Source organism: Calliopsis andreniformis, chromosome 8 (assembly GCF_051401765.1).
Source record: "Calliopsis andreniformis isolate RMS-2024a chromosome 8, iyCalAndr_principal, whole genome shotgun sequence".
NCBI lineage: Eukaryota > Metazoa > Arthropoda > Insecta > Hymenoptera > Andrenidae > Calliopsis > Calliopsis andreniformis.
Genome location: NC_135069.1, coordinates 766,433 through 783,676, shown reverse-complemented (window position 1 = coordinate 783,676; position 17,244 = coordinate 766,433). Strand labels below are relative to the sequence as shown.

The following is a 17,244-nucleotide window of genomic DNA, read 5'->3' as shown; positions in this document are numbered from 1 at the left end:
TCTTACGCTCTTTGTTTATCACGGACTGCTGCCTGTGAGAGCACACACGAACGTTCGCTCGCTCTCGACGTTATTATGAAATATGATTAGGTCGGTACACCTCCGGTACTCTCTTCCACTTCTCGCCTCTTCCCTCTTTCGCTTCGACGAGCCTTCGGCTATTTCGAATATTCGAGCGTTCGAAGGATGCCGATGCTCGAAATACCGTGTCGTGCATACACGAGTACCTTGGAACTACGCCTCGCGTCTCTGATTCGCCGCGATTCGCCGCGATTCGCCGCGATTCGCCGCGATTCGCCGCGATTCACCTCGGATCACGACGCTTTCGAAACTTTCAATTTGAATGCGTTCTCGAAAAGAGATCGACGTTTACTCTCGAAACGAGGAGCGATCGTTTACAGCTGAGAGCTGCAAGACAATGGCTGGGAGGCGGCTATTTTTACGTAAGGGGTTGGCACCCATTGCGTCGCGTAAACGCAGCCCAGGGTCCATCAGCGCATTAACAATTATATTACGGAAGCTCACTGTTACGCGCGAGCGAATTCATACCCGTGCCTGCCTTCGGGGCTTTGTGGGGTGAAAGCAGCCGTCGAGGGAAAAAAATGTGCTGCGGGAAAGAAGATCCAGCAGCGACGGATGATCGAGATCTAGAGAAGCGGCGAGCAGGTTGGACAGAGAGAGCGAGGATTCTCGATATCGAGGGAATGCGCTTCCATCGATCGCGTTCTCGTCCTGACAACGTTCGCCGCGATGGATGGAGGGAAAATTTTCTCGTTGAACGTAGACGAATTCGAAGTGGGGTCGCGGTTTCCTCTGCCCTGACCAACGGGCTTTGTTCTCGCGCGTCGAAAGGGACGCAGAAGGAGCGCGCACAGACCCTCGTCAGCTTCGGTTACCCTTTGGTCTCGCGTTCTAACAGTAACCGTGATTTAATTTTTTTCTCGCTGTCTGAGAGAGAGAGGGAGAGAGCGCAAGAGAGACGAGCCAGTGTCACATTCACGACACGGTCTCTGGGAGGTGGGTGCAAAACGAGAGAGACTCTCTCGACCATTCGAGAGCCACCGAAAGAGCGAAATCAACCCCCGTCCGTGCCCTCTGCTGGCCAGGGATCCAGAGAAACGGAGAGGGAGAGCGAGAGAGAATGATAAAGGGAGGAAGGGCGAGGACGAGTAGTCTCGGCGAGACTTAATTAAACAGCGGGCAAAGCCAGGTTAGTTCACAAAGTGACCGCGGCACCTACCCCCTTCTAGCCACCAGCATCGGCTCTTCGCCGATATAGCTGCCTTCTGGGATATACTAGCCGCGTATCGGCTTCCAACAGCGAACGCCGACCGTCACCCTGCCTCGCACTCCACCGATCGAATCTGGTTTTATCGTGCTCGCCCGCCTTGCCCCCAAGACTTACCCTCTTTTTCACCTGGATACGATATTCTTGGTTGCCTCGGATCGGCTCGCTTCGCCTCGGTTAAACGACGCTCTGATCTCGATCTCGCGAAGAGGCTGTTGTCGACTCGACGACAAAGCGGACGGAGCGTAAAAAGTTCCGACGCCGTGGACAAAATTGACGCCACGACGACGCTGGCAAACGCGTACAACCGAAAGACCAAAAGGGGCTGATCGGTGGCGACACCTTTGTCGTGGCTGACTGCCTGCCACGAGGCCACCCCCGCGAGGGGAAAGAACAGTTTATTTTCGCGGGTCGACGCGACAGAGTAGCCTAGTCGTCCACCGACTAGGTTCTTTTTATCTCAAAGCCGTATCCCTTTTGCGCCTCTTCTCTATTCCTCAATTTCCAATGAGTCGGAATACGACATGAAACGCTAAACTGTCACAAAGGGGGTAAGCCGGCTGCCGAGCGGACGAACCCTTTGCCCGATCTATTCGCTCCCTCTCTCTCTCGCTCTCTCTCGATCTCTCTCGATCTCTCTCCCTCTCCTCGCAGCTGTGATCGAGGTGGAACCGCTCAGAAACTTCGATCACCCTCGCCACCTCCACCCCCATTCTCCCTTCTTCTATTCTTTGTTACGACGAATCGGATTAAGCTATTCATTGCGTCTCGTTATTCGGAAATTCTGGCCGAATCAATTGAACGGTAGGAACCGATCGAAAAATGGTCGAAAATAAAGGGCAGGGGTTAATCCGTTTCTCTCATTTGAAAGTCAGAGACGCGTGAAGACTCCTCCGAATCGCAAATTACCCGCGAAATGCGCGCGTTTCCGCCAAGCTTCCTAATGTTTGTTCGCTGCGGTGACTTGGTTCCTCGACTCTGTGTTTCCGGTGCGAGATTCACTGAATCGGAATGCTCGCGCAAAGGATTCGTAGGTGCAAAGGAAGGCGAGAGGGTGGTCATCGGCACGTTTTCACGCGCGTCAGATGCATCGTCTAGGAGTGGAACGACGACGGACAGCGGTGGTTAGACGAAGACAAGGGAGGACAACGTTGTATCCCCATTTGCCACCCCTCGGCTCGAGCAGTTACACAATACGCCGGAGGGTTCTAGAGATCGGTGTGTGTAAACGTTCACTTCAAAGCGAATCGAAGCTATCGTTACGCACGGTAGCACCGACGTCATCGTTGTCCATAACCGTTGTTGTTGTCGCCGTGGCAAGCTCTTTTGAGAATTAGCCTTTCCACTCGTTCGAGGGTAACGCCTCGACGCATCGAAATCGCGGATGAGTTATCGATTATCGAAGGAATGGCGCGACATCTTTGATTCCTTCTTTAAAGAGGGATCGCGGCTGCTTTGAAATTATTATCGTACGCCTGCTGGCCGAGAAATTTTATTCTTATCCCCTTCGATCCCTTTGAACGCTCCGTTGCATCCAAACGATTGAAAATACGCGAGCATAGAACCGGCAATTATCGGAAAAGAGCGTATTCTCCCTAACAGAGAATAGCCCTGAAATCCGCCGCCTCGCGACAGCTGCCATCAGCGCACTGTCATCGACGAAATGATTTCTCGGCCGCGGGAGATAACGGTGCGACGCGTCGACAGGGTTCGCAGATAGCTGCGAAAACTCGGGGATAGCGTGACGATTCGACGCGGTCGAGTTGGGGTTGGAAACGCGGCAAAGTCCCTCGGGTCCCAATTACACCGACACCCGATCCTGGCATTACGGGCTGGCTAATTCGAGGGGCGAGGAGCATCGCGTATAAATCTCACCCGGTTGATTGTACAGTTTCAATTCCATTTGTCGCGATGGTTGTCGCTGGAGACGCGAAGGAATCTGCCTCCCAACGTTTATTCTTTCGCCAAAAAACCCCGACATTTTTCCAGGATTTTCTTAATCTCGCGGCGAAGCTTTTACAGGTTCCGCTTGACGGATGACGGGAAAGCGGCACAGGTGTCAAAGGTCTCGCGAGTCGAAAGAAAACGAAAGAACGAAGGTTGAAGGAGGGTTAGACGCGAAAGGGTGTTTCTCTCTGACGACAAAAGGTTCGGCTAATTACAAGGAGGCCACAAGTTCTCGGTAAAGCGACAGCGAGAGGCAGCTGTCGGTTCCCAAGGCGACTCGCGCGTAGTCCAGAGGTTTACAGGGCGGCGAGAGCTTTTTGCTCGAGAAAACGACGTCGTCTAAGCGGTTGACGCGAGAGAGAGAGCGGCCAGAGTTTCCGGTCGAAGATCGAATCCAGAACAGAGCCAGTTGTTCCACGTTCTATTTGTTATCTTAGCTCAGCTCGCGCAATTCGCTCGACGACGCTCGGTTGCCTATCCGTCGCGATGACGACGTTACCGTCACGGTTGAAAAAACGGCTAACGACTTTTCAACTCTGGTTAACGTAAACGCAGAGATAACGTGGGAAACGTGGCTCGGGTTCCTCGCTCTCTTTCAGTCAGCGCTGTCTTAGACAAATAAAGCATCCTTTCTTGTATAGAAGCAGGAAAACGATTCGTTGACGAGATTCCCCGAGCTGTTCGGGAATCTGGTGGTTCGTCGTCTATCGGTCCCTCGCAAAGGTCATCTCATTGTTCCGAGCAATGCGCGTCCCATTAGAAGTCCCTCACCGTGCGACGACGAGAAACGAGCATCGACTCCTTGCAACCCCTGCTAAGATAATACGGTCTCCCCCTGTCCGCGGGGGGTCGGAGATTTCAACCTTTACCGAAATGCCAAACGGGGCTTTAAACGGGCTAATAACACCGTGCTCGCGCCCCCTTCTGTCCCGCGATTCCCTTCCTCTTCCTGCACAAATTGCCTCTGCAGCTACGTTCAAGACGAGATGCGTCAACTATAAAATTGATAACGTCCCGTGTAACCTCGTAAACCGACCAATTTCTAGCTCCGATGAAAAGTCAGATGCTATTCATCGAAACTGAATCGTCCGATGGCATGCCTTTCAACGCGCTCGCTTTTAGTTAATTCGGGTAAAAAGTAGGAAAAAGTAGCGAGAAAGAAGGAAGGTGGAGTCTGCTATTGGTCGAGTCGCTTCGTAGCCTTTTTATTTAGGCACACGGTCATTAGCCGAATGAAAGACGGTGGTCTTAGCGAGCCGTTGCGTCAATATTCCCGGATGATCGATCATCCGGCCGAAACCGCAGGAGGCCTCGCGCAAATTAGCTATCGTCTTACGTCTCTGCCGCCTTCGCCGCCTTCGCCGCCTTCGCGAATCCTCGGAAACGTATTCTCGCGCTCCTCGATCAACCGTCGCGGACGAATCGACTGTAAATGCCGCCGAATTCTGTGGCAGCATCGATCACGCGAGCCAAAAAGCCGAAGAATAGCGACGGCGAAGAAAGTTCAAGTTTCCCGCGGAAAGATAAAGGTTTCTATAGTCGGTGGGGTGACAGACTGTTTCCTATATTTGCGATATCATAGAGCCGGCTTGACATTATGGGTGACGAGGCGGTGGGCGGAGGGCGAAGACGAGCCGCGCGAAGGGATAGATGGGCTATTCCGTGAGACCGGCTGTCATATTCATGTATTGACACTGAGCCGGTTGACTAATGGACTGCTGTTGTCACAAGCTCGTGTTACCGCGAGGGCCCGGCCCTGGCAACTCGTTTTTCCTGCGAATCGACCGAAACGCGTTCATGGACGACGACTTCCCTGCACCGCACACGGAAACCAGAAAAAAAATCCTGAGAGAGAACGCGCGCATCGACGCCGCCACCCTGGATACCGACTTTTTTCATTCCGCGCTGCAATATACCAACGATCGCTGGCTGGCTGGCGAAGCACGCGGATATTCCCGTCGGTCTTCTCCACTTTTACATATTTATCGGGGCTCGCATTGTGCTCGCGTCAGCCGAGACGCCGACATCTTTTGCCGGGAAAATCCGTGATATTGAATTTACCCGCCCCTCGGCTCGCTTTCGCTCTTCTCTTCTCTCCCTCTTGCTTTCTCTTGCGCCGTCGACCGTCGAGAATCGATTCCTAGTCGCATCGTCGGTGATTCGTGGACGCGCATTGCTTCTCGATTTCGAAAATATTCATCTGTCCCCAATTAATTTCGCGTTCGAAGAAAAATGGAAACTTTTATCAAGCAGATCGCCCAATGATTCATAGCCCCAGCACCGAAGCTTCGATCGCGAGATCTCGATTTAGACTAGCGCTGTCGTTACAATGGAGAAATCATTTTTTTTTCTTTATCCATCGGCCAAAAAGAAGAGAACCTGACCGGACAAAGGGGAGTGGGTGTTTCAAGATCGAGTAGGTGGTCGACGAGAACAGTCGAAGAGCGCAAGCAGCCTGAGAATGCGAAACGACTATTCTATTACGGACTGACATTCGATACAAACTTGGATGAGCGATCACGGCTGTACACCGTGGTCCTTCTCCGTTTCCTTCCGTCCTTCTTCCACGTTTAACCCTCCCATTAAAGCTGAGACATCTTCGAGCGAAAGCTAAGGGAACGGCCAACCGAGAAGCAAAGGGACGCAAGACTCGTAGAGTAGAATAATACGATACGCAGAGTCCTACGAGGTTGGTCAAGACTTTATAGCGGCGCGTCTCTACGTAACTTCTTGATTTATCGTCGAGTTAAACGACTCGACCCGTGAACACCCGTAACTCGCTTCCTCGCGGATCGTACGTCGCGAATCTAGCCGAGACGCGTCGGTAGTTTACGCGCAGAATGAATTTTCTAGAGACCGTAAAGACTATCCGCCCCTTTGGAGACAGTCATCCGTAAACCATTCTGCTAGAATCATGCACAATAACTAAGATCAAAATATCAGGAGGATTCACTGCTCACCTCGAACCTTCTGTTCATCCTGGAGTTGCCGCTCGAGACTATCCTTGACCTCCCTCTCCCGAAGAACGTCCATTTTCAATTCGGCTGTAATCAGAGAAAAAAGATTTGCTATCAGTGCAAGGTTTCGTCGAAATTTCAGAAGCTGATTAGCAAGATACCCTGTCTACGAGTGTGCTATTAATTGTAACAATTCGCATGGAATAAGATGGTAGGTAGGTAGGTAGGTAGGTAGATAGGTAGCTACTGGCGAATATCGTACAGTCGAGTAGGTTCGTGATTAAATCCAACGGACGATGGGCGGACCAGAACTCGCATAGTTACCTCTAATAGAATTACGCCAAGACACGGATACTCGCAGCTTGTCTCCGAGACGCTGGCCCCTCCGCCAGCAGCCTCCGTCTTCGCGTATCTACGTCCCTCGAGGGATACGGTACGCCAAATTAGCCAGTTCGAATCTCGGCGAGGGGACAGTATCGTCCGAGACTAGAGACAGCCTTTACCTTGGGGATTTTTGAGTCGAAAGGTTTGCAGAGGATCGAAAGCCGAAAGAAGCGCGTCGAACTCGATTATCGACGTCTCGAGGCGGAATCGATTACGTTCGCTGGCTGGAAAATTCAGGGGAGCCTCAGAAAGAAGTCGCTTTTCAGCGAGTAAAGCGTTTCCGTTGCTCTAAATCAAGCAGGCTAATTCGGTTTAACGGAAGAAAAGAACGAGAGCAAGAGAAAGAAGCCGCGAGTCACCCTCCGTTTCCGGCCGTCTGCCTCTCGAATTACATCGACAGCCAATGAGCCGCGCAGCTCGTAACGCGTCCCGTGGCTCATCGGCTGATAAGCCGCTCGTTAGATCGCCCACAATTTGCGGACATTTCGCAGAGCAACGTTTCCATCGCGGTTCCTCGAGCGCAATAAGGCTCGGCGACGACGGCTGGGGGAAAAAGCGAGCAGACGAAACGGTGAAAGCTCGACGCGATATCATCGAAAGTTGTTGGAGCAGGAGGGACGCAGGGCGATGAGCCACACGGAGAATCAAGCTGGTAGATTAGGTAGGGCCGCGTCTCAGCAGTCTGCCGGCAATTTGAGAGCGTTTGCGAGGTCCATTAACGGCGGTAACTCTTCACGACCGGCCGCCACGAAGATTCAATTTGAATGCTAACCAGAATAGGAAGTTCGCGCCGGAGCCCCGCGTATACGTTACCGCGGCTGCCCCTTCCTGCTCCGTGCTCCACACCCCGCGCCATCCCTCCCGCCCACCCTGTTATTGCCAATTTCGCCGCGTTTCTGCAGCCCACTTTGCGATCGTTTAGATTATCATCTCTCCCGGGTTTCTCTTTCTCTCGTCTCGATGTTAGGGCTCCCACTACCTTCCTCCCCTGCTACCTAACGTTTTCGGAGATAATTGAACTTTATTAGAGATCGTCGTCGACGGAACGTCAGCCCTCGCTGCGAGACCAAATCCTATCGACTACTGTTTCACGATTATTCCGCTTTTCTCTTAGCAAGGACTCGGTGGGAAAAATTCGCGACAACAGGACGAGGGAGGACACGGCGGGTGGCGCTGACTTATTGAAATGCGGCCACGACCTCGTCGACATTCAAATTTCAGGGATTAATGTTACACACCACGGTGAAAACCCGCGCGAACGTATCTTGGTTGGCTCGTAAGAAAACGATCAAGTCCCCTCCGCTTGGGAGGGCTGCGCCACGACGCCGTTCCATCATTCCTGCGTCAATTAGATGTTCCCTAATCGCGAGTCGCTCCATAAACCGTGACTTACGTCCGCCTCGTTATTCGCACGGTCGAGTCGACCGGATGTTCGTCCCTGCTTCTCTTCGACCAGAGAAAGATTCACAAGGGAGACACTCGGTTGTCTCGGGACAGGTTCGTTTATCTCGGATCGAGTCCCTGTTCATGAACGATCGAAGCTCGTTATCGGGATCGTTGATAGACTCGCGAGAAGCGCGAACGAGCCGCAGCTGTCGCGAAAGTTGGCTCATCTGAAGGAAGGAATCGGCAGAGGGGGAGCGGGCTATCGCGAGGCGGGATCGAGGCTGGCTAGGATCGTCGCCGATAATAATATTCACGGTAGCCCGAACACTCTGGGCGCCGGCAACAATAACGGTGCAACGGAACGTGCATGCCACTGTTACCCGAGCGATTCACGGTTATTGATTAGCGTATGGTGGCAGGAAGACGGGAGGCGACGGTGGCGGATACGGCGGCGGATACGGTGGCGGCGTAGCGTTCACATCCCCCGGGGGCTTGTACGACGACGCGTATGCGTGTATAGCTTCTGCGCGGCGCTAAGATATTCGCAGGGCCTCGGGCCACCCTCAGAAACAACAATGTCAACTTACCCGCGCGCCCTGCCTCGCAATCGTTTGAATAGTATAATGTGGCTTTCGTGTTACGCCCCACTGCTCTCCGCGCGACCGCCGATACTGAACTGAACGCGTTCGCTGGTGGGTCACCTCGAAAGGCGGCGAGACGCAAGGCAAGGCGCATTTCTTCGCCTATTTACCAATTTCATTTCGACGGATCAGAGCAGAGTAATAAACCGCCGCTGGGAATTAACCGGCGGATTATTTCGGTAATTTACAACCCTTGGGCTCCCGCTCACCTCCGGTATTCTCTTCTCGTGCCGCTCTTCTTCCCCCAGTTCTCACGACGCCCTGGTGTTCTCCACGAACAGGCTTTTTTGCCCTCCCATTTCTCGCTGCGTCTTCTCCGCCGAGAGGAGTCGGATTTCCTCCGTTCTCAGCGGGCACGAATTTCATAAATTTCCTCGGACGGGTCTCGATTAATCCACGCGTCGCGTTATTTGCCCACGGAAGGGTTTCCTTCGGCCCAGAGGGGTGGGCCTCTGGCCGAAACGACGATATTATTGTTTCCACCCTTGCATATTATAAACGCGTAACGATCACTCGCGCCGGCAAGTTTGTCCTCTCCCGCGGGCATGCTTCTCCGCGCGGAATTTCAATTGTCTGCGGTCTAGGCGAGCGAAAAGACGATTTGCAAGTCGTACCTGCGTCGATGGCGACGAAAAACTATCGAGACAGCGTTCGACCCCTAGGTGCAAAAGGGACGAAGGAGTGGGGGAGGCCTTCCATTCGATGGTTTCGTTGATTGGCCAACGGAGGTGTACCGCCGCGTCGCGGACTGACGTTACGCGACTCTGGCCGACGCAAGGGCAATAGTTATCCCGCACGGATTACGGTCCTTGGCTAAGGGCTACAAGGGTTTCCCTCCTACAGGATTTAAGACGGACTTAGGCCTTGTTCCGGTCGCTGACCACTTTGCCTCCCATTAACCATTAACGGATCTAACGAAAATAGGATTAGATCGTAGCTAGCCTCGCGGCGCGCCCACTAAAACTACTGTCGTTTGCGGCAGGCGTCGGGTTTCTTCCACGGATTATCCGCGAAGAACTTCATCCCCATGTCTTCGCGCGGAGTCGAGTACTTTTCGGTTGTCTTTCATCGGGATCGACCAGGAATCCGATCGCTTCAACTTGGAAATATTTTGCGACGCGTTAACTTGTTTTAGCCGGCTGCCAGGCAAAATGCACATGTTTCTAGTTACGGAAGTATTGCAACTTGCATTTATCTGGTCGCGTAAATCCCTCCCGACGCGTCGCAAAGTAGATTCGTTTGAGTACTCCAAGAGCTCCACTACAGAGACAATTGGATAAAGAACGAACACGATCGTAGGTGAATAGTTTCGATATCTTTGGGCTGTGGAGGATCGCGGGACTTCGGTGGCCACGTTCGTCGCTCCAAGTCGACCGGAGATACGGTGGAGAGCGTTTTCGCGTTTCTAGATAATCCTTCCTTCCTTCGGGAACAGGCCTCGCGGGGATATCTTGCCGAGTTATTGCACGACTGCTTAGAAACCGCCACGCTGCTCCAACGATAGCGCCGCCTTCGACTCCGACATACTCCGAACGATCTTCATTTTTCCTCTGATTACAAATGCTGAGACCGGTTGGAACCCTAGGGGATCTACATCTCGGAAGGCTGGCCCGAACACTTCTAGAAACGACTGATTCTCCTCGTAATCGCAATTCGTAACGACCAATCGATCTCGCGCCCCCGGCTTTTCTCTCTCACTTCAGCGAGACGGCCTGCTGGATCTTTATCATTATTACGAGTGTGTGTCCGTCTGTACGCGCGCGTGCATGCCTAGCTCGGCCATACAAAGCACGAGACATTAATGGTTCGCGATCGTAAACCGTTCAGCGGCAAGATTCCACTAGCATTTATCGAATAACCTCCGACGACCCATGGCTGGCTCCTTAACGATCGATCCCCCGCCTCCATCGCTCTATTCTCCTTCTCCATGCGATTTCCTCCCGCGAATGATCGAGTACAGCTCGCGCAGCAAATTTTACCTTCAACGTCAAGGCTTTTAAGCATCCTCAGCAAATCTCTGACAATTCAGACGCGTCGAATCGCCTACAAAACCTGTCACCGTTTCGTTTCTTACATCCCTGCGCTTTTCGGCTTGGTATGTACTCGATGCATCGTATTTCAAGCCTCAAATGGTAATTTATGTAAAAGTATCACGATATCGCGTGCACCGGAAACGACACAAGTTGTAAAATCGAGGCTTCTCTCCATCAGAGAACAGCTGGCCTCCCTCTCTTCTGTCTCGCGTGTCACTGTGCTCCGTAATTAAGAATCGGTTTAACGAACGCGGTATCTTCATCTTCGCGCGTTCCCCACCGAGACACGATTTATTCGCGATCAGTCCCTTTCTCGTTAAAACGCTACATAATAACCGGTTGCTGAACGATTACCGTTCACCTCCACAGCCAACTAAACGAATCGTAACAGGACATACATACTCTGCGGCACCTACGCCCTTTCGATACCATCGCTCTCGACGCAACAAATCCAGTTGGGAAATCCCACTTGGATGTGAACAGAGTTTCGAGGATGAAGCGCGCCTAGTCGAAAGAAACTCGAAGAAGCGCCGAGTTCAGATTATGTTGTCTGGTTCGAAAGAGTCAGAAAGAAACACCTGTCGGACGAATATCCTCCCGAGCAAAGGACGAGTGTGTCGAGGATCTCGAGACATGGTTACCTTTATTCGCTCGTTTGCGCTTCTCCATCTAATCGTCTTGTTACGTCACGCGAGAGAAAATTAGCCAGACTGGTACCGGTCGCGAGGATCATCGCGCGCATAATGTGCGCGATTATATGCATTAAGCTGAGAGGGGCGTGCTTTAAGGGCCAATTATCGCGGCGCTTTTACACTCTCCGCGAGAACCTCTCGCCTCGGCTCGATGACACTTTCGAAACCAGGATTCTTTAACGTCCCATCCTCCTGCGACGTTCCCTCGTCCATTCCTTCCTCCTCGTCCGATGGATCCGGTCGCGGAGACACGGAGGAGCCGCGTGCCGAGACGCAATTCTAGCGTCGGTGGATCGAATCGCTCGGCCCCGAGGAGTTGTAACAAAATATTTGTTCCTTGCGGCAGTAAACGGCGTCGTTAACGACACGACTCTCTCCTTCGCTCCTTCGCTCCTTCTCTCCTTCTCTCCTTCTCTCCGTTTTGCTCGGTCGCGACCGGCTCTCTCGCGTGGCCGTTACCACTGCTCTTTTATTGCCGGTAAATTACACGCTTTATTCGCCCGTGCGACGACCCGAAAGCAAACTGTATAATTGAACGGTAGTTAAAACTGCGGTAGGTCAAGTTTCCTTCTACCTTTCGCTCCCTCTCCCTGTGACACTCTCTCTCCCTCTCGCTCCAGACCACTTTTGTTCTTCTTCCTTTCGATCGTCTCGTCGATCTCTCTTCTCGTTGCACGCGTTTATCAGAGATCAAAAGAGTCTACCTCGAGATTGCGCCGATGACTTCTCTCAAATTAAACCTTAAAACCTACTCGCGATGTAAAAGCCTCTATCGACGTTGCTACCTTATCCAATTAACTCGCCGATACTGAAGGATATTTTCTCCGAGTAGAATAAACTACCTACGAGCCGGGACAGAAACGAGCAATCAGCGATCGGCCGAAGGTCGCAAGAAGAAGGACCTCGAAGAGCAACAAAGTCCCAAGAGAGACAGTTAAAACGGCGGCGACGATAAAATCCGCGAAGCAACAAAGTCTCGGGACAGGACGGTCGGAGATAGGAAGGAAAAGAATCTGCAAGAAATCTCCTCCTCCTCCTCCTCCTCCTCCCAGCGTGTTTCTAGGGGCTCGTAAATTTTCGGTTTATAATCGTCGTCGATGTGAGAGAGCAGGGCGCGAACCAGTCGTTTTGTTTTCAGCCGGGAAATCGCGAGGTCGTTAGACGAGCACGACCGTTCGTTTTGTTACTTAATTCCATGGCGACAACGATCGGTGACGATCGAGAACCAGGATCGATGTTCCCGCGATCGTTAAATGCAAGATTTAAATGACGCGACCCGCGATCCACCAGTTTATCGTCGCCGTCAGCAAATCTTCTTTCAAATTCCTCGTGACGGCACTCTCATAGTTTCCTCTAAAAATTGAGGAATCTTCGATTACGCATGCTAGAAGAGAAAGGAAAGTCTGTTCGTAAAGATCGACTGTCTTCACCGGAATTGATCCCTGAATAGAGGCGAGAACGGTGCACGGCACTCGGTCGACGAAACTCGGCGGCCGAGTACGTGACTCCTTTTATTGTTAAATAAATAATCAAGCAGTTGTTGCCGCGTTAGGCATAATTTATTAGCCTCCCCGACACCATGGGCCCCCTCTCTTAAATTCCTTCCCCCTCGTTTCTCTGCGTGCTCGTGCGCTACCACCACCGTCGACCTTCGTCCTCCGTTCCTTTCGATTCCCTTCTGCCGTTTCTCTTTCCACGAGCGTCTCCATGAGCCTCTTCACGAGCCTCTCCACGAGCCTCTCCACGAACCTCACCCCGAAGAGACGCGAGGTGCGTGCGCCTCTAAGCCCGTTTATTCTGCCCCCTTGGTCCGTGGCCGGTCCCCCGTTGGCCTCGACTCTTTCCCATCGGCGAAAAGAACGGCGCGGACCTGGTGCCTTATGCTAAGAGACCGGCCCGTGGTTTCTCTAATTGACAATCGGCCGCGTTCTCGAAGCAACCCGAGGGCCGAGGTGGGAACCGACATCGACCGCGCCGCGGCAACATCGTATTGTCTCGCGTTTTTATTCCTACTTTTCTGGCCCGTGCATCCGGACCTGGAGCGGAGAGGGTGGAGCCACAGCAGTGCATCTCGTTTGGAGCGCATACCTTCGGATCACGCTCGTTTACGCTTTCCACGGATTCGCGCGAGAATAACCAGCCGAAGTCCTGAATCGCTGGTGTGCGTGCCCTCCGTCGCGGGAGGAATTAACGAGTAACAACCTGGGGCCACCCTGACCTGGGCGCCAACGTGTCCCATTAAGGACGCCCTTTTTCTGCCTCGACCAGCCAGCGCCCGACCGGCTGGCTGCTCGTTATGAAAATTCCTCGACCGGGCCACGACCAATGGGTTCACGGATCGCAAACGCTTCTCGATAGTTCTCCACTGGTCTCGCGATTCTCTGGCATCGCGCGGGTATCACCCAGAATGTCTCGTCCTTGCGCGGGTTACTCGAACCCTCTGGATCCCCTTCGAAACTTCTGCAGAGGCTTCACGAGATTCTGTCTATCGTCTTCGAACACGGGATCGACAATTTGTAGCGCGTCCTCTAGATTGCTGCTGAGTTATAAACACAAATGTAAAACCTCGCCGCAGGGGGGTAAGCATTGGTAGTACCCAACATGGGAGTATCCAAAAAGCATACACGATCCCGTGCTGTCTTGGACCGGTATCTCCTCGGCCGCTATAAATAGAGTAGGAAAAGGGCCTGTTCGCGAACAGGACCAAGGTTCTAGTAAGAGGAGCTTCGGGAATTACGATTTCATCGTTCGTCCTCGTGACTCCACTCGTATTTCAGGCGGGTCCCCTTCCTTCCTACGGTTCAGCGATCCTATTCTTCTATGCTTACTTAGTCACGATCTTCGAGTCGACCTCACGATTATCCACAAAATCGTCAATCGGACATGAAAATAATAAACGGAGTCGCTCGAGCTGCTGGAGCTGCTGAAGCTGCGAAGAAACGATTCCCGCCGTATCGAACGACGCTCTAGATCGATTCGTCGAGGAATCCCCAAGGGCCGAATCGCCCCGTTATTTGTAACAGCCTGCTTGCGCTAAGGAGGGTCACGCGGCGAACCGTTTCCAGGGTAATAAAGCGGTTCCATTCTTAATTAAATCTAAGACAATGCGGACAGGCTAATTAAAGCAAACATCCGACGCGATAAAACCCGAACAGCGATGCTGGGGTCCTGAGCGGTTCGGTGGAACGGGATGGAGCAGCCGTAAAAACGTTTATCTCTGCGAGAGTCCGTCTCGATGCGATTCGATTCGACTCGATTCGATTGAAAGTTTCCACGGTTTCCGCAGAGATAAGCTGCGTTTTTCGCATTCGTTTTAAAAAGGAGCATCGCGCGAGACGCAGTGGCTTAGTGCGCACCTCGCGAGAGGCGTAGCTCGGTAGCCGAGCTCCCGTATATCCTGGTCCTCGGAAAGGCTCGTACAGAGGGAGAGAGGAGAGAAAGAGTAGTTGCGCTGTCGCGCGGCGTGGCTCGCGGTAATAGGATTTCACGTAAGCAGCCTCCCAGGCAGCGGCCAAAAATCGAAGGAGCTTACGGGGAGATGCGCCGACGGCCGGTGCAGCCACCGTGCTGCTCCGAACCAACGAAACGGCCTCTGCGAGCTAAAAGGAAAGAGAGCTGCCGCGCGGTGAGACGGTGAAAGAGAGAGACAGGGACTAGGGGGAAAGAGGAAGGGAGAAGGAAAGAAAGACGTCCGGGCCGTACAATTTTAATTAACCCGGTACCGGGTAGCCGATCGCGATCGAATCGGGTGCACGATCTACAAGGAATCTACATAAGATCCTCCACTCGCGGCTACAACTCAATCCCCTCTTTCTATTCGGCCCTCTCTCGGGCCGCTTAAGGCCCGCCAACGGACTCTCCGTGGATCCGGTGGACACGAGCAGCCGCGCACAATCTTTGCGCTCCCCACGGCCCCCTCGCGTCCGCCCCCTGTCCCTTATCTCGCCGAGCATCGAAGATAGCAGCTTCTCCTCGGTGGCTCCCGAGCGGATCCCGGCGAGCTCATATTGTTCTCCGCGTGGCGTGTAACTTACCGGCGGAGAAGCTGCTTCTCGCTTCGAGTCTCCCCTTCGTTCCCTTCTTATTCTACTTGTTTCCCTCCTGGACCACGAAGTCTGTGCGTTAACGACTTCGATTCTGCTAACGGCCGAGTAGAATAAAGCGGCCTCGCAGCCGCGATCCAGTCCGATTCCCCGGAAGAGGAGCAACGATCTCGAGAGGAAGGGTCCGCGCGTATTAGACCGCGCGGTTCGAGCGGCGAAGACGCGCGGACGGAGCCACACGAAGGAGCTCGGTAATACGATAGCGGCCGTATGTAAAACCATCTGGTGTAAAACGAGCTGCTGGCTCGTTCGAGTATTAAATCGGCCCTCTCCTGCCCCCTGTCCTGATCCGATCCCGTCCTCTCCCACACCACCCCTTCGCCTTTCTTCTTTCTTCTTTCTTCTTTCTTCTTTCTTCTTTCTTCTTTCTCCTTTCTTCGATCTCCAATCGACTCCGTGCCTCTCGATCGTGATAGCTTTTTTCTCCCTTCCGTCGCCTCGGTTCTGCGCTCGCACGGTCCCTTCATCCGACTGCGTCTCGTTCCTTTTTCCTCCGCTGCCGATCAACTTTTCGCGAGGAGGGCGCAACTTCTTCTCGATACGCGCACACGTGGACACGAGGAATCCGTTAAGCCGTCTGATCTCGACGTCGCGTCGTGCTTCAGATGAACTCGTCTTCGTTCACGCGCCGCCCTTCTACGTCCTCTCGCGTTAAACTCCTGGCCTAATCGGCCGCGAGCGGAACAAAGAACGGTCTCCTCGCGGCCGGCGCTTCCTCCAACCACCCAACCGATCCGACTTTGCGCCACCACTCGCGATGGCCTCAAAGCTAATCACCGTGTTTTCGATTAAACCTATCGAATGGGGTAATACGAGATAGCAGCAGAGATTCGCTTAAGATAGTCCACGTCGGAAGTGAAGAAACCTGTTCGGTGACGGAACTGCTTGTTTCTAAAAGTGTCTTGCCCACAGCCAAAGCGCGAGTTCGCTCACAATCGCTCGAATACTCCGACGATTATGACTCGTTAATCATAATTAGAGAGAGGAAATGGCGATACTTGGAGAACAGAACGCATCTTCTTATACGCGCGATTATGCAGAGAAGAAACGAAGATCCCGGCGAAGAATCGATCACGAATAAACGACTGGGCGATTTGCATCGGGAACGCGAGAGTTATCGCGGATGAACGATAAACCGCGCATAATCGCATCGCAGAACGTCGTTCTCTAAGTCTTTTGCTTCTTTTCCCTGTTTCCCTGTTTAGTGCGATCAGAGATCCAACGGCAGCCGGACGTGTTTAATAATAACGCGCCGTACGATCTATCACCCGCTTAATGAGAAAGAAGGCGTACACGCCGCTCCATGCCGCGCCGCCACGGTTCGCAGGGCCTCGTTAATCGCGTTACCTAGGTTCGGTCGTTGCCTACTCGAAACGCGGCTCGACTTATCTACCGACTACAACGCCGATACTTCAACGCGTTCGAGCGCGCGGACAGCGCGTGCATATCCTCGTCTCTGAGCGGAAAATCGGCCGCTCATGTTAACCAGAGAAAAGAAACAGAACGTCGCGTCAGCGAGGATCGCTGCGATCGCTATTGCGATACGCGTTAATTTAAAGCTGCAAATCGAGTAGAGGATAGGAACGCGCGCCGCTAAAGTAACCCCGATAATAGTTCTCCAAATGCCCTGCTTCCCTAATTGTACCTACCACGGGTCTGCGTTCGCTTCGTACTGTACTCGATCAACGTTACAAGATGAATGAATGGTCGAGGTCGCGAAGTGACCCGACAGATCTACTCGAACCGTCGATCGCGAAGGCTGCGAAGAACAGAATCGAGAATGGCGAGAACCGAGGGAACTGGAGAAGCCAGA

The 17,244-nt window shown here is 53.0% G+C and overlaps 1 protein-coding gene across 4 annotated transcripts in view; it reads right to left on the bottom strand.

Moving 5' to 3' along the window:
- Dac (dachshund family transcription factor) overlaps nt 1-17,244 on the bottom strand; it is a 122,625-nt gene that overhangs the window by 23,756 nt on the left and 81,625 nt on the right. For all 4 annotated transcript variants that reach the window (XM_076383251.1, XM_076383254.1, XM_076383253.1 and 1 more), the window contains one exon: nt 6,196-6,279. In XM_076383251.1, coding sequence (XP_076239366.1) covers nt 6,196-6,279 — 84 coding nt within the window. The remainder of the gene's footprint in view (nt 1-6,195; nt 6,280-17,244) is intronic.